Raw genomic sequence first — 20,993 nt, 5'->3', positions numbered from 1 at the left:
ACTCTTCGGGCATAGCCTTGCCTGTCGTCTTCAAAGTTATATTTAGTTTAGATTTATTTTCTAAAGCAAGAATGGCCCGAAAGGGCCTGAAATCAAAACAATTTTAAAAAATACGTTAGTTATCAACTAACAGATTAATCTGGGTAACCCTTTATTGTTGAGGTTAATATATATATATATATATATATATATATATATATATATATATATATATATATATATATGTGTGTGTGTGTGTGTGTGTGTGTGTGTGTGTGTGTGTGTGTGTGTGTGTTCTGTTCGTCCATTTCCTGTATATGAGTTTTTCTTAGACTCTTTTGCAGGCCTGTTCACTTCGCGTAGCGCCTTGTGTTTGTGCCTCATACTTCACCCATATGCAGAGTCCCTGTTTTCCTCAAACATTTCAAGGGAAGAAAAAAAAAACACAAGGGGAAAGAAGAATAATGTTAATTTATTAGTATATTAATATTAGTTAAGTTACCGATTTTTCCTATAGTTTGTTACGTTTGTTTAGTTTTGTTATTTTAGAGGCACCGGAGGACTCGCTTTTATAAATATATTGTGCTTAGATGAATGGTCAAACATTCCCATGAGGTGAGAGATGAGGGCAAGGCTCGAGCTCATGCTCAGGCCGGTGCATAGCAATAATGGACTGTAAACCGAAGTCATCCCCCATCCCCCATCTACCCCCCTTAGTTATGATATCTTGTTTATCAGGTCACTTCTTAATAACAATATTATTCCACATGTGTGTATCTGACCTGTATTTACCGCCTGGTCAAACACGATATGGCGTAAAGTGGAGAGAAGGAAACTAATGAGCATCAGAAAGAAAATTTGTAAAAATATACCAAACTGAAAACAAAGTTCACTGAAATGTGGAATGAGTAAAAGAAAAAAAGACACCTCAAAAATAAAAATAAAAAGATTTTAAAAAAAAGAAAAAGGAGATTAGTATTGAGTACAAAAAGGGTTTCTAAAATGGTGGTAGGTCTATATCACGAGGTTATATAAAATCAGCAATGCTATTAGGAAAAGATAAACCCCGTGAATTCATAAGTTTTGAAGTGACAAAAGTGTTGCTGAAATCAGTCGTGTCTAATTCGCAGTCTCTACATTGCTAGCGTAATTTCGCGCTCCCAAGTTCTTTTCTCATCTTGCAATCTGGCTAAATTGAGCTCTTTCTCCTTTTTCCCGCTCTGCTGCCTGTTTTGTCTATCTCTCGCTCCGTCGCTTCTTGTTCCTTGTGTTTTCTAACACTTGGCTCATCAAATTCAGCTAAATGGGCCACTTCATCTCCTAACTCTTTCTTCCCAATCGACTTAAATTCCCAAACTAGTTATTTGTCAGTATCCATCCTGGTTTACTTGTACGGGGTCACATAAACTAAGTTCTCAGCCTACGCTCTGGTCTTACTATAAACGGGCAGTACACAGCCTGACTTTCTTCCCAAATTCAGCTTAACGCTTGCACACCAAAACAAGGTGCAATTACTATCACATGAGATACCTAATTAGATCTTTTCCCAGGAGAACGCTAAGGTAATTCCCCTAGTCCGCAAATTCAGAATACGACCCCATTTCCCCCAAACGCAGATAATAATATTTCATAGGTCCGTACTTTAATTTCTTGCAATCCTATTATGGCAACATTAAAGAAATGGCAAGAAAATTGCATGCACTTATCATATAAAATGTACAGACAAGGGTGAATCTCACTCGGATCGATATTTTCTTCACGAGCGCTAAGAAATTATTAATGTTTGGAGAGATCACATTCTATTGTATACTTGCTCAAATTTTCCGCTCAAATAAATCGTCTTAAATCGACGGAAAAGCATCAACGTTGTGACGTGGTAGCGGCGGTGGTTAACGTTATCTAGAAGATGACGGACCACGGTGATATTTCAAAACAATTCAGTTTATTTTGTCATGCTACATGAACCTTGAGTTAGAAATATCAACTATTCCAAACCTAAATTAGATTGCGTGTCGCGTGCATCTTGATTTGTATTTCCTTGTATAATTAAAGGAGGCAAGAGTGTATAATTTGCAACAGTCTCGTTCAAAATTAACTAAAGCTCCACATATACCGACAATAAACAGATAATATATAAATAAACAGACATCGATAGCTAATCCTTATTAAGGAAACAATAAATGTTTATAACATTAATGGCATGTTATTTATTCAAGACTGTCTAACAATGACACCAGCTTACAGTCTTTTTGTTCTGATTATATGAGATCAAATGAATAATGAAAGACGGCTCATTTCATCCATAAGCATCAATACCTGTTTTCGATGCGTCACTCAGGCCTTGTTTCTCTTGCCATATCATGCCTTAGTTAACAGTTCCATTGCAAGAGAGAGACGTCTCTTCATTCCTGTAGCAACCATTAACTTCGAAACGCCTCTCACCCACACTAGAACACATTGTTTTTTGTAGTTCTTAAAGTAGATCTACCTACTCGATTTAATAATCTACTGCCTCAGTTAGTAATTGTAATATTCTTTTCACTTTATTATTCTCTGAGAGAGCTAGAGAGATATCACTATTATATCATTCGCTCAACATTTATTATGATTCTTGTTTAGAATGTTTTTGAATCAAAGAAATGACTCTTAGTGAAATAGATCGATATTGATAACAACTCACCTTTTGATTTATTTCTGCTATTCATATCATTTAGAGTATGCAATGACTAATTTTGTTAGAATTCTTAATAATTTAGAAAATTAAGATGGAAAGGAGATGAGAAAGAAAATTGTTACACCATCTAACCAAGGAAAAAATAAGCGAACAAGTTAATCAATCAATCAACCTTTTCAGTAGATAGTCTGTTTGGTATATTATCCTATAATAGTTTACTGGGCAATACTTATTTCCGTAGTGTTGTAATACATTCGTTCTATAAAGATGGTCACGTGAAGGAAATACACAATATAAGATTTAAATAAAGACATGGAATTTGGTGTAATCGTTACGATGACATTCAGATCATTCCACATTACAATCATATTAAATAAGCTAATGGTTATTGACAACATAATGTCTCTTGACCATACAATTTACAACCGCCAGCTGAGGCGGACGGTGGGAGACACATCGACTAATCAGATCTTTGCACTCTGTCCCCCAGTTGCCTATCATTTTATATTGTGTCGTCCGACTGTTTTGTTACGTCAATACAAATATACAAGCAGATGCAGCATTGACCGTAAAGTCTCATATTATAATTTATACTGCATTAATCATTGTATTGTTCAATCAATGGTATTAGCAGCGGAAAATGATCATTATAGAAAGGATTCTTTTATTATCTCTGATCAGTTTCGGTCATTTAGTTACTTGTATGTTTGTCATGGGCTACATAGAAAGTAAATCATACTTGTATGTTTGTCATGGGATAGATAGAAAGTAGATCAAAGGGAATGCAAAGGCCTAACAATGGGGTTTTTACATTGTTCATGATGGCGTTTAAATGTGAAGAGTCAATGTAGTGGATTTTCTTTATGAATAAGGAAATGCATCATACATTTTGAGAACTGCATCTCACAAATTATCATTATATAACAGTTAGGTTAACGTTAACGTTATATGTGTCTTTGTGTGCGTACATGAGTGTGATGTGTAACGAATGATTTTAATTCAGTTCTGGCATTATATTTGGTGGTGGTATGATATTACTGGCGGAGTGATAATTGTATATAACAAAATCCTTGATTCAATATCGGTTAGCTCCTTATTCTATATTCATTAACTCCACGTCCTATCTTCTCCTGCTAACTCCGTTCGATCCAGGCATTTTTCTTCGTATGCATTACAGCGGGTTGCAGTACGTTATATATTGACGTCTGCTGGTAAAACAGTTTAGGCTGAGTTTGTAAAATTGGCCGGTGGAGCTGGAAAGGGTACGCATACTACATTGGACGTAAGCTGTGATCAGTTAAGTTGTCGAAGCATGCTATTTTTTTATATAAATAAATAAATAAATAAATAAATATATATATATATATATATATATATATATATATATATATATATATATATATTCACATTCCTGTGCTTATGATGTTTGGTAATGTGGGTCAATCAACCTCACGCCATAAACAGTTATGATAGATATAACTGGCAACTTCAGTTTGGATAGTTACAAAGGCCAAACATTCATTCCAGTTAGGATCAGGAACAATTTTCCCTAACAGCAGCTACATTTAAATTGAGCCCTGTTGAAATCGTCTTTCCTTACCATTGCAGTATTATGTATATATGTATTGTGTGTTTACGTTGTGTCCATGAGTTTTGGTTGCAATAATCATTTGTAAATAGCATATTACATATCTTATTTTTGTCTATAATTGTATATTTTATTTTAAGATAATGATTTTTATACGCATCATACTCACGTAGATTTGAGTTCAGGACATTGATTTTCCCATTGGAAGAAAACAAACACGGTTTACATGGTGTAGTTCATGTTATTTACTAAAATTGCAATATAAACAAACCTGACCTTGTCAACAAATTTGATGGAAAAATCCATTTTAAATGATCCAGTTGCAGTGCAATTTATTGTTACGTACGTCGAGTGGCAATCTGTAAATAGGTTTGAAGGAATCACTATTATTTCATTTCTATTTTAACACTAGTCTTTGTTGAATCAATTTTAGTTATTTTCAGTTATAATTTGAGAGAAATTAGTTTTAAAAAGTTATTTATTGAAATTACAAAGTACTCGTTGACAGTTTGGTCTAAATCACTATATTTTGGTGCATTCATTGAAGGATGTTCTTGTATATTAAGACTATTGCCACATCAGCACATTCAAATTTGGAATTCATTCGGAACTTTTGAACGTGTGATAGAACGATTGTGATTGTTTGTGATTTTATTCAAAATAATGTACTTTCCTTTTTAAAATTTCATTTTGCATTCGTTGGAAATAAATTATGTGTTTAATTTTACTAAATTTGTCAGCTTTGGTTTTTCTGTTACTTAGTTTAAGATCCTAGAGTCGTACAGCCCCGGTGGCCTAATGGTTAGAGTTTCCGCCTCAGATGCGGTACGTCGTGGGTTAGAACCTCGGCCGAGATATACCAAAACTTATAAAACTGATATTAACAGCTGCCTCGCTAGGCATCAAGGGGTTGGTGTTAGGACCGGTCGGCCCGATGTCAGGATAATGTGACTTGGTGGGGCATGGTGCTATATGTCTGTGGCATGATTCCCCAGTGCTAAACAACACTATAAACTGCTACACTGCAGACATCGTATGTGACTGAAACATTCTTAAAGCTAAGTTAAAAGTCCAAATCACACAAACACACACACACGGACACGCACACACATACACACACCATAGAGTCGTAACAGCAGTCGCGATCTTTAACATATATTGGGTTCATGTTGTCTGTCCATCCGCCCATGTACCTTCTGTAACACCGTACTGTAACAATTATATGTATATACAAATGTACATCTCACCTGTCATCTCATTGACATCACCATCCATCACAAGGAGTGGAGCAAATTTTCCTCCAATTGTGGCTTGGAATGCCTTGCAGATGTTAGGGTCCTTCAGTTGTTCATGGTTAAATTTGAGCCTGATGTTCTTTGGCTTGTTAATTTTCTTCAGCCTCACTCGGAAGTTCATAATCACGAGGTAATGATCACTCCCAACATCAGCACCTGGGAATGTCCTTGTTTTGGCTCTGTTGATGCCAGATCGGTAACGGTTTTGAACCAGCATGTAGTCGATCTGGTTGTGATGGGTTCCATTTGGTGAGTGCCATGTCCAGCATCGTGAAGCTTTATGTTGTCCCAGGGTGCTGGCTAGTACCAAGTTGTTGTAGCTTGCGAACTCGAGCAACCGTCTCCCTCTTTCATTGGTAAGCTCATTGCAAGAAGGTCCACAATGTATTTCCCAGTCTTTTAGAGCATCTTTGCCAACTTTGGCATTCCAGTCTCCTTGGACAATGAGGATATCTTTCTTACTGACCATGTTTAGAATACCCTGTAGTTTGTTGTAAAACTCCTCTATTTCTTCATCATCATGATCGGTAGTTGTAGCATAGACTTGGATAATTGTGATGTTAAAGGGAGATGCTTTCAGACGAATGGAAATGATTCTGCTAGATATGGGGCAGCATTCAAGCACAGATCTCTTGATGGCTTTGTTTACAAGGAAGCCTACTCCATTTATGGACTTGTCACACTCTCCACTATAGTATAATATATGCCCATCTTCGGTTTGGTGTTCTCCTAGGGATTTCCATCTAACTTCACAGAGTCCCAGAATGTGCCATGTGTAGTGTTCCAGCTCATGTGTCAACTCTTGGAGTCTTCCAATTTGCGCCAGAGTTCTAATGTTCCAGGTGGCGATGGCAATGTTGTCTCTCGCTCTGATTGTATGCATAGTACCAGTAGCACACTTGTCACCTCCGTCCTGGTGGACAACGGCAGGCGCGGTCCTTGTTGACCCTGGCGACGACCGATCCGGTATTGTAAGCTCAGATTTGTCCAGCATTATCAGTGTGTCTTGGGCAAAAGTCGTCTGGCGGAGCCCATCCCTCTCCAGACCAAAGAATTGCCAGAAGGGGATGTAATACATCGTCCAGCTGCCTTAGGGTCTCCACTCCGGATTTTCTTTTAGGATTTACTCCCTTAGCCTTTGGCTAACCAAAGTCGACCTGCAAGGCCGCAGGAGACTCGTGGATGGGCGGGTGCGTCCATTTCCCGAGCAGATAAAGCATCTGCCACTGCCCAATGACAGACACCTTCAACACAGTCATGACAGCAGCTGCCAAGGACATCATTGGCCTCCATCGCCCGAAGAAAAAACCCTGGGTTACAGAAGAGATTCTGAAGTTGTGTGACGCCCGAAGAGAACTAAAAAGCACCAGACACACAACAGGGGCATTGAAGTACCGAGAAATAAACAAGAATATCAGAAAAAACTTGAGCAAAGCAAAAGAAAATTGGATTGGACAAAAGTGCACAGAAATGGAGAACAGTCTGATAAAGAATAACAGCAAAAAGGCATTCCAAATTGTGAAAGACCTCACCAGACAGAAACAATCAAGGGTCAGTACCATTCAAGACAAAAATGGAAAATGCCTCACAGAAGCGAGTGACATTGCAGAAAGATGGACTGAGTATTGCAAAGAACTCTACAACCATCATTCCACAGGAGACCCAGAGGTGCTTGAAGTTCCAAACTCCTCAAATGATGATGACTTCCCAATTCTCAAAGAAGAGGTGGAGTCAGCAATAAGAGCACTGAAGAATGGGAAGGCAGCTGGAGTAGACAACATCCCAGCTGAACTTATCAAGAATGGGGGAGAATCAGTGAAAGAGCTATTAACAGAAATCTGCAACAAGATCTGGCAGACAGGTGAATGGCCAACACAATGGACCCAGTCACTGATTATAACATTTCCATAAAAAGGCAATCTCCAGCTGTGCCAAAATTACAGAACTATCAGTTTGATCAGCCATGCTAGTAAGGTAATGCTGAAGATCATCTTGAACAGACTGAAACCACAAGCAGAAGAAATAATTGCTGAAGAACAGGCCGGGTTCCGGAGTGGAAGAAGCACAACAGAACAAATATTCAATCTCAGGGTTCTGTGCGAAAAGTACTCGCAGCACCAACAAGACATCTATCATGTGTTCATAAATTTCAAAAAGGCCTTTGACAGAGTGTGGCATGAGGCATTGTGGACCACAATGAAGAAGTATAACATGGGTCAAAAGTTAACCAATACCATCAAGCAGCTGTATGCCAAGGCTACCAGTGCAGTAATTGCCCAAAGTGCTGTGGGGGACTGGTTCCAGACAACAGTGGGAGTGCGTCAAGGCTGTCTCCTGTCACCCACGCTTTTCAACATCTACTTAGAGCGCATCATGAGCGAAGCCCTGGGAAACCACTGTGGGACAGTCAGCATTGAAGGGCGTAACATCACCAACCTCCGCTTTGCAGACGACATTGATGGGCTGGCAGGCAGTGAAGACGAGCTAGCCACCTTAGTGAAGAACCTGGATGAAACATCTTCCAGATTTGACATGGAGATAAGCGCTGAGAAGACAAAACTGATGACAAATAGTGGCAAACAAATCTCAGCCAAGATTAAAGTCAGAGGACATGAACTGGAAACAGTGAGCCAGTTCAAATATATTGGTTCCATAATCACTGAAGAGGGATCAAGAGCAGAAATTTTGTCAAGAGCAGCACAAACAATGGCAGCTATGTCAAAGCTAAGACCCATCTGGAGAGACAAGAATATCTGTCTGAAACTAAAATCAGACTATTGCGAGCTCTAGTCATCTCAGTCTTTTTGTACTCATGTGAGGCATGGACCCTGACAGCAGAATTACAACCAAGAATCCAGTCACTTGAAATGAGATGCTACAGAACTATCCTTGGCATCTCTTACATGGACCACATCACAAATGAAGAAGTGCGTAACACCATCAGGCGCGAAGTAGGCCAATATGAGGACCTCCTCACCACCGTCAAAAAGAGAAAGCTGAAATGGTATGACCATGTCACTAAAGCCAACAGTCTATCCACAACAGTCCTGCAGGGCAGCGTCCAGGGTGGCAGAAGGACAGGTAGACAGAGAAAAAAGTGGACTGACAACATCACAGAATCGACCAGGAAAGGTTTTGCGGAGACACAGGCATTGGCACATGATCGAGACAAGTGGAGGGAACTGGTCAGATGTTCAGCAACACAGTGCCTCAACGACCACATTAGGTCGTGAGACTGATGATGATGATGACATATGTACAACAAGACCTAATTCGATATGTTCATTCCCAGATAGGGATTTAAAGATTTGTTCGAGTTCTGACCTAATTTTTAAGGACTTCTTCCCTTTTACCAAGAAAAGCATGTTTGCATGTAAGAAAGTTATTTTTATTACTGTATGAGAACATGACTAAATATGACGTACCTGTCTACTAAGGTTTCCAAGGCCTGAATAGGAGCTGATGTCCTTTATCCAGTTTCAAATCAACGACACGCATTACGACGGGAGTGGGGGTGAGTGCGCTGCAACTATTACTGATGTTATTGTGTCGGATTATGTTGTCTTTAATCATTGAAGGTAAACAGAAGATTAGACAAAGGCTATTTAAATTGCCTCCTCAGATGAAGGAATGCAGACTAATGAGATTAGTTAACACCTACCAAATGACGTTGATACAAATAGTATGGATCTTTAGACATCAAAGTCGGATGCGTGGGATGATTAAAACCTGTTTGCATGAGTATCAGTTAGAAACTGGAAATTCTAGAATGACCTGGAACATTGTATATATATATATATATATATATATATATATATATATATATATATATATATATATATATATATATATATATATATATATACAGAAACAACACAAATTATTTTGGCCCAGATTTTAAAAGTTTAATGTAATTACAAAAATAATGTAAAATGGTTTGAAATACTAGAGAAAACGTGCAACTTTATCATATACTCTAAATTTAAGAATTAACTTCTTAAAACTGTCAAAGGAAACAAACCAATAAACAATCATATCATGTGTTTTCGAACATCCGGGGCCACATAAGATTGTGGTTTTCAACCTCGCTTTGAACGATATTCTATTATCAGCTTTAGGAGAAAAGGAAAACATTATGTTAATATAACAAGACATCAATAAAATTAAAACAAGTGTGTTGAATAATTGACAATAATTACAAACGATAGAGGTCATAATGACATCCCTTTCGTATCAAACAGGCCGTTATATAAAAACAACAAAATTCCCAATACATTTCCATATCATCGCATACGTTTAACTATATTGAAAAAGTAGAAACATTATCGACTCTTCTCACCTTTTCATGCATCATACAATGGATTCCAAGCAAGCAGAACACTGCACAGACAACACAGTATTATTATAATACAACAGACATTCCTGAATACTAGAGACACCAGCAAATTAAAGGGTTAATTGAAAGTTATTTTCCTGAAAATTTGATGTAACAAAAAACAAAACAAACTGAACCAGTGTTTCACGTTAGTAATGAAATCTTTCTAAATTTCAATTCATGATATGCAAAATGAACTATAAGAAAATGACCTATTACGTCATGTTATATATTATATTTTTACCATGAAAATACTCGTGAATATGTTAAATCATCGAATTATTACATGTAACATACATACGTACATACATACATACATACATACATACATACCTACATACATACATACATACATACATACATAAAGATCACACGCAATCAGAAGTGCAAATAAAAATATTCTCATGGTTTTATATTATCTGAGTACACCTAAATTTATAAAACAAAACAAAAATTATTAATTTTTCATTGCGTTTGGACATTAGGACATTTATTATCAAATAAAATATACCAAAAGTTAAACCACGTGGATCGTACATCTTATAAAAGTTAAAAGAAAACAAGAACTGAAACAGCAATTGTCTGTATAGAAAGTTATAGGATTTATGTATATCGTAAAACACAGATCAACAAGAAAATCACTTCTTGTCGAGACGCTCTATCCTAACATTGCGGTATTGACTGAAGTAAAGACGGAAAGACATACCAACGCCAAATTGATTACTATATCAAACATCAGTCAACAATGTCTCAACAAAATGTAAGCCATATAAACTCATTAAAGACAACATGTTACAAAAATAAATATCATGCTACGAATAGCTTCATAAACAACATATCTAAATATTAAAAAACGTCACCCGTATGTTCCTGTAGATCTTACTATATACCAGTACAAAGCTTTAGTAAAATATACATGTGTATAGAAAATGTAAGGGATTTTACTCTATTATATCACGTTTAATCCTTTAAAAATATCATGCCACATAATCGGCATTAAATAAAGTACAACAACATCTCTTTCATATCCTTAAGTTATATATATGGCATGGAAACGCTATCTTTAGGACTACCATATTATTTGTTTTTAATCTCACGTACGAAAAAAGCAACAATGTACAAAAATGTCAACCGTATGAACCTCATATTTTGTCCTCTTTTGTTCAATAGTTGCGTCTCAGTGACGGATCCGGAGGAATATTTTGTCGGATCGCTCGTTTAAATGGGACCCTGTATACCGACTGAGTTAACCTGAGTAATTATACAATGGAGAACAAAACAATACTTGGTCCAGAATGCCTTATCTCTCTAAGGGTCCTCATACAACTGTAAATCGGCTTTTACTACCGTCACGATGGGAAACTTGGCTGCATATAGGGGCCAGTGACGTTAGGACAAACAGACAGGTGTGACTGAAGCTGCCTCCAAAGAATTTCCTTTTCTTTCCTTAGCTCTCGTATTTGATTTTTCAAGGATGTGTTGTTAGATTCAAGTTCCTGTGTCTTCTGAAAGGAATGGTGTAAATATGAATAAATAAATTGTATATATATATTGGATTATATGCTATTACTACTGCTATTAATAATAATAATAATAATAATAATAATAAAATCAGCAGCATCAGCACAGACACAATCAGAAGCATCAGGATTATGCACTGTTAGCAAATGGTCTTTCGGCAGTCATCAAAACACGAGAAGGAAATTTATATATACGAATCCGATTACTTTATACGTAATCGCTACTGTATAGTTAATGGTATTTATTTCCTCTACTTTACCCCAATACAATAATTTTTGAATATTCTAAAAGTGTTTCATCTTTCATTCTATAGCGTTTGTTCAAGCTAAATCTTACATTTCAAGCATTTGTCTATAGAGGTAAATTTCTGCTTAACTTGCTTAATCTCGAGCTTTGTTTCTCCAATCCTAGTCGGCGTGCATATTTCAACAAATCTTTCTCTTACAAATTTGGATCATACCCAAATTGGAGTTTACGTTACCTGCTTTTCTTTTCCTTATGTCCATTAAAGACACTACAAAGAATATCCAAGAAAACCTATCTGGCTTTTTTCTGTTTTTTTTTTGTTTGTTTGTTTTTTTTACTTTGTTGTTTTTTTTGTTTGTTTTTTTTTTAAAATTTTAAGTGCAAAAGCTTACCTTCTGCAGTTGCGTACCCAGTGTATTCTGCTTCTCGCGGAATCTTCTTGCCGCCATTCTGTTCTGTTCTCGTCTCCTTTGAACCTTCTCCTTTTCTTCGGCTGTCAACTGATAATAAGATTAATACTAATATCAACTATTCAAATAAAATATTTATATATGTCCACATGAGGAACGGACTTAGAAAACGCTGGTCCCGATTTGGATCCTTTTGGCTGAGCCCCCTTGATTTACGCGCGGGGCCCCCTCTGATCACGGGATTTAGAAATAAACTTTTAAACAAGTTTTATATGATATTAAATTTAAAATTTTCTTCCATCGCTTTAGTTTTACAAATTCATAACGCTCATGGCCCCTGTGAGCGCTTTGCCCGATTGGTCCAAATCGGAACAATCGGCCAAAGACCGGCTCTGGTCGACATTACTTGTGCGAACTTGTCCTTAAACCCTTCATTTAAAAGAGATTGTAAACAATGTTGAAAACTCTGACAATAATGGAGAAAATTGAAACTGAACCCATATACACCCCACAGAAGCTCAAGGCACAACTGTGTGATTGTGTCAGAATGTATTTCGATTACTACTGCTGTATATTCATGCTCTATGGACAATGTATTTTAGAAATGCGGTCCCGTTATGTTTGAAAATTCATAGTTGGGGTTTTTCGGACTATTATATCAGATGATGTAAAATGCTGAACGAATTGATCTGTTGATATAGGTAAATGTTCTTATTAGAAATTGGTATCAAAACTTAAAACAGTCATTAAATGTGCAGTGCATAGGCAAGTTTGTAACTAAAAGCTAAAAAGAACGGAAACATAAAATAACATAATATCGTAATCAGAATAATTATTTGATTAACATTGTACAAAAGTTGAGGTACCTCAGCTTTGGGCTTTTCAGTGAAATCAACCATCAGTTCTTCTCTTCCCCCTGTCATCCTCTTAAACTGAATTTTGTTTTTTAATTCCTCTTTTATAATTGGCAACATATTGATGCTTTCTATCGCCTTGACTGCTGCGAGATTTAGACGGGGATCAATAGTGCTGAACCCCGAAAACTCGGGGAATTCGTACCACGCTGAAGGCAGTGCACTTGCTGCCGATGCTTCGCAATCAGCCCTACCGTCCATACAAAGAGTCACATTGAAAACGGAATTAGATCGTTCGTACATAGTTCAGACTGAAATAAAGAGATATTATATGCGTCAATTCATCCACGAAACAATCAGTAAGATAATAATAATAATAATAATAATAATAATAATAATAATAATAATAATGATGATGATAATTGTAATTATTATTATTGTTAGTATTATTATTATTATTAATTTATTATTAATGTATTATTATTATTGTTGTTGTTGTTATTTTCGTAATTATTATTATGATTATTACTATTAGTACTAATAGTTGTAGTAGTACACTGATTTCAGGGACCCCGAGTGGCGGAGTGTTCTAAAGCGCTCACCGTTACGGATCACTGCCATCTCACCTCTGCCTGCACGGGTTCGAGACACGGGCTCGGCTAGTGTGGGTATGTGAGAAAGCTTGGCGGTAACTTCTCGTGGGTCGGTGGTTCTTTCCGGGGTTTTCCCGGGTTCTTCCTCTTCCATTAATACTGGCCGCGATGTATAGCCTATATATATATATATATATATATATATATATATATATATATATATATATATATATATATATATATATATATATATATATATATATATATATAACGGAACTTTGATACTGAATCTCATCTGTAGCTAAAACCTGAAATCAATTAAACTAATGGAAAAACAAGGAAACAAAAATTACAGGAGGGTGTGCCTGAGTCCATCTCTTTTCACAGGCACTTTTGGTGGCAGCGGGCAGTTTCGCATATTGGCCCATGGCAAATTTCTTAAGTTAAGGGTATGGTGTGGGATTTTGAGCTATTATTGTGTAATAATTAAAGAGATGGGTATATTTGTGACCAGGTGTTTCAGGCTTGTGTTGTTCTTGAAACCGATGTGAGGCATGTCTACCTCCCATAGTCACTGCACATTATGTAACAACTGAAATACCAATGGTCGGCTGGAAAGCAGAGCTAGCCAACCATAGCTAGTTGGTTGTTCTAGGGTTTAACGCCATTTTTCAGCACAAGATAGGCTATACATGGCGGCCAGTATAACTGGTGGAAGAAGAACCCTGGAAAACCCAGGGAAAAACCACTGACCCACGAGAAGCTACTGGCAGCCTTTCCCACGTACCCACGCTAGCCGAGCCTTGGACTTGAACCCACGCAGACAGAGGTGAGATGGCAATGATCCGGAACGGTGAGCGCTTTAGACCACTCGGCCACTTGGGGCCCGCCAACCATAGCAGTAGACAACTGAGTTCAAGGCAATTAGAATATCTCAATAACGGCTTGGATGACAACTATTCTGAATTGTGTCAAACGCTTTAGTAGACAATGTTTTTCAAAAGTATCACCCAGGGAAAGGGCTTGCGTTTGCACAGTGAGCACGACATGCTGTCAAAAATTACCTTCGGATGTGAACAATGCATGCATACAATAGGGGTTGGGGTGAATAAACATTTTATTCTAAGAACTTCACTAGACTTGTCAGGTCAAGTGTGTGATATGATTATGATGTGCTTCATAATACCTATCCAAAAATATTGACCTTTTTTACCTCACTGATGTATTATTTTTTTATGACTTTTTATATCAGGCAGGTGGAAGCGATATTAAATTTGTACATAAAATCTGGCCCCTGGCCCCTTAAATAATAATTATTTAACATGTAGCATTACGATCAATATTATATATGTGTGGTGTGTACATAGTTTATACTCTCATTCACTCTCTCTGGTTTTTTTATGTCTCTATCTATATTTTTGTCAACATAAACACTCTTTGGATTTATGCTTAAAAAGTCAAAATCTAGATGAATAAATTTATAAAATTGATCTCATAGGATTTATTGTAACATTCACCTGGTTGTTTTTTTTTTGTGTTTTGTTTTGTTTTCGGGTTTTTTTCTAATAGGTCTAAGTTCGCGTGAATCAGATTTTTGCCGACAAAGCACCAAGTGTTTATTGCTGTTGTGAATTACTGTCTGAACTACGTACAGATAATAGAAATACAAAGTGTGACAAGGATAGCGCTCTATTCATCACAGAAAAGCAATCCAGAACGATGAAACGGTTAAGACTGAATACACATATTAAAATAACAATAAATATATACATATCTAGAAACATATGCAACTCTTTTTGCACTAAGTATGCTTTCTGGCCTGAATTCGAGGACCACCTGTATAAGCCTTACTAGACGGACTTAAAATGTCTGTTTTGCAGTCTGGTCTTTTTACTTACATTTTACTTTTATTCTTCTTTGTCCGATGTGTGCTCATTGATTTAACACTATTTTCATCTGTCCAGTGAAGTGCTACATAAAAATGAACACTCTGCAGCACCTGTGAATAAAATACAACCTTCTTTGAATTTTGTTTTGGATTTAAAACAAATATATATGTGGTATAATATACAGTATATACAACAAGTCCAGTATTGTTTTGTAGATGTTATGCAACAATTACGGTGACGATATTGGTGGCATCACACCATTTCTAGAGAGACAATGAAAGGGTATGGGTTTTGACGGGCAAAACTGAACATATTAATCCAAAATTCATACCAGCTAGCAACTCCTCTTTGTCCGTGTAAATAAACACGTGGATTATACCTAACTTCTTTTCTATCTTCACTATACAGATGTCCACAACTAAATAAAAAAAATATATGTTCCTTATTAAGAAACGAAAGGACTCAGTCCAAGTATATATAACTGTTCACACTGAACTGCCCAAGTATATACAACTGACCCTAATATATCAGTAAATTATTACAAATATCCCCATTCATGAAAGAGTTTACGTCATACGAGTTATTCAAACTCTAAACAATGACTAAACCCACTAAATTAATCTTTGATTTAATCTGATTAGTTCCAAGTAAAAAGAGTCAAAAGAGTATTGTTCATCACAATTATCTGTTTTAATCGGATGAGTCACGCGACATTATTATTTAGTTTGTCATTGAGAAGGGCTCAGCTGAAGGGCGAGGTCAGCACATTATCATTCATTTCCTATTTCCTCTCGTCTTTCTTAGATTGTTTGATTGTTTTTAAGTTGACCTAGATACTCTTTTAATTTTCAACTTTCTATGGTACTTATGTTTTTGCTCCACAGAACCAGAACTGTATATACAACTAACATATCATTCGCTCGGCAATTGTCACAATGGTACAAACACATGATTATTTAATTTAACGATTGGAATATTTCAGTTTCCATTTACTTCGACTATAGAAATCTCAAAATGGGTAAAGTGCCCAAGTTTATTAAAATTATTATAAATTTAAGAAAGAAAGAAAGGAAAAAGAAAGAAAGCAAGAAAGAACGAAAAGAAAGAAAGAAGAAAGAAAGAAAGATAGAAAAATGATAGACAAATTGACCAACCAACTTATCAAACAACAATCAAATCAATCATTCAGACATTGAATAAATCAATTAATAAATTGCTGTATTATATATTAGTAGTCTAGCAGGCAAATTAATTGATAACAAGTATTCCTATAGTTTTATAATTCATCGTATTTCGAGAACGGTTACATGAATAAAATGCGCATGGCAGGATTAAAAACTACACTATGGACTTAGAAGAAAGCACTGTTATAATTTTGACGTAGCAATCTATATCAGTACAATACTGATGCATGTGGACAGTGCTATGTGGTCCTGATATTTTCATTTCTGTGCGCCAAGGGCTGAAAGTGAGAGCCTCGTCAACTAATCAGAGTTTTGCACTCTATCCTCTAGTTCCATTATAGAGTAGACTCCATCTGACTGTTCAGAATAGCTTTCGGTATGGTCCAATAGTATAACTTATACCATATTAATCTTTTTATTGTTCATTCAAGACAATCGTATTAGCGGAAAAAGCCCGGTACAGAAAAGGATTACTTCATTTCCTAAGGTCATTTCAGGGACATTTCAATATCCGTAACCTGGTCAAGCTCTACAGATGTATTACAAAAGACTGAAGTGTACAGTTCTAAAAATGCCGTCCAGCGCTTAACATTGTTTTAGAATGTGCAAACAATGTGAAGTATCAAAGAAGTGGACTTTTCTTTGTGTGTAAGGAAATGTTTAATGCTATTTGACAAGTACAAATAAAGGTCATTGAGTAAAGATAGCTGTGTGCAATTCCTAGATAGAGTGTTGGTCTTCCCCTTATTCTGTATTTAGTAGATCTTGTCCATATCCTCTATTCAGAAGCCAGGCCTGTCCATTCGTCCCCCTTTGGATCACGGCGGGGGAGGGGTTGTGCGTGATACATTCATAAACTCTGGTAAATCCCTAATAAACATCCGTTGGAATAAACCCTACTGTGTAATAAGTATGTATATTCTCTATCAGTGAGGAGAGAAAGAGAGAGAGAGAGAGAGAGAGAGAGACAGAATGAGAGAGAGAGAGAGAGAGAGAGAGAGAGAGAGAGAGAGAGGGAGGGAGGGAGATAGAGACAGAATGAGAGACAGGGAGAGAGAGAGAAGGAGCGAGATAGCGGATTATAGGCAATAATACATTTAAAGATGAATACCAGCTCCAGTAAATCGGTTAAACACTCGAGATACTAACAATTCATCGAGAGTCAACATTCAATTCCACGACACTGTCGGACAATCTATTTGGAAGGCATAATGCCGGTGAGAAAATATAGCTTGTAAGCACTGAAGACGTACGCGATAACCTACCTTAACAGTGTTACATCCTGTTAGTTGTAGGCAAAGAGATTACGCGCTTTACCTACGTAGACAGCATTGCATGCAGATAAAAAATCCCACGTGTGAACATTAACAATCTTTTTAGTGAACATAAATGTAAAAGGTATTAGTTTTCTAGCTATTTATGTTGCCCCGCTTGATTTTCTTTATTTCTCGCCGAATATAATAACTCGAAACTAATATATCCTGTTCAATTTTAGCCAACTATGTTTCAAAGCACCACCTGGCAGATTTACCAATTTTTTTTTACCTCTTTGTTTGAATTGTTCTTTACAATTGTAATGCGGTTGTATTCCTTTTCAAGTTTGACATGGTTTCTTTTGAACTTCCTGGCAAACGATTTAGGGGACCAAGGGAACGATGTTAAGAGAACAAATGTATTGCTTTTCTTGGAAAATTAGTAATGTCTCCCATCTGTCCTTTAAAATATCGCATTTATCAAATCAGGAATATTTATTGAAAGATTAATTTCCTTCCCCACCATATAAATAAACAAAGATATATATATATATATATATATATATATATATATATATATAGAGAGAGAGAGAGAGAGAGAGAGAGAGAGAGAGAGAGAGAGAGAGAGAGAGAGAATGAGTAAGATAGATAGAGAAATAGTGCACGGGAAAAACAACGGTATTTTGTTAGGGTGATACGTACGTCGATTCCTTTTCATACTGGTACTTCAATAGTTTCCATTAGCAACTAATGTTCGGATATTCCCTAGTAATCTTGTTACGAAATTATTGGTAATAACAGTATGCTATTGTTCGTGACGCAATGTTGAAAGAAATGTCGATTTAACTAGTGTCGTGTTTTAGATATTTACTCGCGTATGCTAATATGTAAAGTACAAATATTCCTTTCTAAGACTGAATTATCCTAAGACGTCTAAGATTTTCCATTTGAAATCTACATAATTTCTCAAGTCCTCAAAATATGTTCTCTTTTGTTGATTAAGTGATATCTGTTAACTAGCCCTTTATCATAAATATCTTGTCAAGTTCCTGGCATCCCACTCAAAGTTTCCATGCCTGTTATATCCAGAGTATAGCTAGTGAATTGTAAGCTTAAGTGTCAACACTTAATAAACAAGCTCTTAAATGTCAACACAGTGTCCTTTGCAAGTTTAATCATCCCACATTATTTAGTTTCAGTTTAATGATTACAACTTATACAATAATTAATACACACTTAGTATTAATAGGCTGTAAACCGAAGTCATCCCCCATCTTACCCCCATAGTTATGATATCTTGTTTATCAGGTCACTTCTTGATAACAATATTATTAGTCCGGTACCTCTCTATTTTACATATTTCCGTGATTAAGTTAATTCTTTCAGGTTGTTCTTTTTTACATTTCACTATTGCATGTACTTTTGTGAAATTTACTGTCTTGCACATCGGACATTTTGGCATTACTTTAATCATATGCATTATCATGGCTACTTCCCCTGTTAGCCATGAGTTGTGCATATATTTAAATATAAGGCTTTGCATCTTTAGCGATCTTATGTTTGATCAGTGCTCCAATGCCCTGTCCTAATTTACATCCCAATTTTCCTGCTCAGCTTTGCTCCGCATACTTTTTTCTTATATCCTCCCTCAACCGTTCATAAGTCTTATATATATCCACTCCCCATAAGTTTCTTCTGTCTCTATATTTAACGAAAAGCTATTTGATGTTCTTAAATTTTCTGGGTACTTCCAGTGGTTTTGCTAGGGTTTTATTTTTGTATATATCTTATCTATTTCTGATTGCAAACCCATACCAGTATACGTACAGGGCATCCCATAATGTTTTAGATTCGGTATTTATTCTTTTTATTCTATTTATATTGTTGGTACATTTCAATAGTATTGGGCTGGGTAATGCTAGTCCCCCCCCCCATTTGTTCGCCATATATAAGGTTTTCTTCTTTATATAGCGTGTCTTGTATCACCATATATATTTAATAATTTCGTTGTCTAGTTTATTTAGTTTCTTGTTTTCAATATCTATTGATTTTAGTATGTAGTTTATGTTTGAGCACAAATATGTCCTGGCCACTTATGCCCGCTCCATTATGCAAAGAGGCGTAAGTGCCCAGATACTAGTGTTTTCTTTGATTTTCTTTATTATGTTCTTGTAGTGTTCCAACTCGTCTTCTTTTCCATAAAAAACTCCTAATGCTTTTTACGTGATCTTATATCAGATAGGATGGGGGAGTTCAGGATGATTTTCCCGCCAGTTTCCTATTTTTAGTATCTCAGTTTTATCATGATTTATTTTTGCCTCGAAAGCGTTTCCTAAATGCTCAGATTATTTTACCAGGTGCTTAAAGGATATTGGATCCCGTATGAAGTTAGCACAATCATCTGCACGTTGAAGCATTTTGACTTCTTCTTTTAAATTGGGAATTTTTATCACCTCAATGTTTTGGTTTTTCCTTATATTTGTACTTAGGTTTTCAATTGATATCACGTATAATAGCATTGACAGTGGGCATCGTTGCCTCACTGACCTCTGTATCTCAAATTTCTCCGTGATTGCACCATTTACCAGTACTCTTAAAGTTATCGTTTTGTACAGGATTTTAGTCCATCTTCGGAAATAATTTCCAAATCCCAATTTTTCTAGAACGTTCTGTACGTAGTTATATTCCAATTCATTAAAAGCCTTTTCTTGGTCGACAAAAACCATGGGACCCTTCTGACATGTTTCCTGTATAAAATATATCACTGTTTTTATGCTTAATATATTATCTTGAATATCCCTCCCTTTTGCCCCACATGTTTGGTTTATATTTATTATGTTATACATTCCCATCTTTACTCTATTTGCTAGGATTCTACATATAATCTTATAATATATGTCTAGGAGGAAGATGGGCCTCCAATTTTTGAAGTCTGCCCTATCTCGCTTTCCTTTGTAGATTAATGTGATGAACCCCTCCCTCATTGACGGCGACATTGTTTCATTATTTTAAAAATATATTACTGTACAATGATTCAAAGATCGGCGATAACTCACCTTGGAATGTTTGATAGAATTCCGCAGTGAGTACGCCTCTGTCTGGGGTTTCCCTTTCGGTAGTTGTTTCTTTGTA

At 36.3% G+C, this 20,993-nt stretch overlaps 1 protein-coding gene across 2 annotated transcripts in view; it reads right to left on the bottom strand.

The window, feature by feature from the left end:
* Positions 1-9,427: 9,427 nt before the first annotated feature.
* Positions 9,428-20,993, bottom strand: part of LOC149781608 (cyclic AMP-dependent transcription factor ATF-3-like) — a 32,480-nt gene continuing 20,914 nt past the window's right edge. For both annotated transcript variants that reach the window (XM_089935654.1, XM_089935655.1), the window contains exons 2-5: positions 15,434-15,534; positions 12,955-13,253; positions 12,071-12,178; positions 9,428-11,416 (exon numbers count right to left, since the gene is read on the bottom strand). In XM_089935654.1, coding sequence (XP_089791780.1) covers positions 11,261-11,416; positions 12,071-12,178; positions 12,955-13,245 — 555 coding nt within the window. In that variant the 5' untranslated portion in view covers positions 13,246-13,253; positions 15,434-15,534 and the 3' untranslated portion in view covers positions 9,428-11,260. The remainder of the gene's footprint in view (positions 11,417-12,070; positions 12,179-12,954; positions 13,254-15,433; positions 15,535-20,993) is intronic.

Source organism: Sinohyriopsis cumingii, chromosome 15 (assembly GCF_028554795.1).
Source record: "Sinohyriopsis cumingii isolate HCF-2022 chromosome 15, ASM2855479v2, whole genome shotgun sequence".
NCBI lineage: Eukaryota > Metazoa > Mollusca > Bivalvia > Unionida > Unionidae > Sinohyriopsis > Sinohyriopsis cumingii.
The sequence above is the reverse complement of the archived record's forward strand: the minus strand, read 5'-3'. Positions and strand labels throughout refer to the sequence as shown.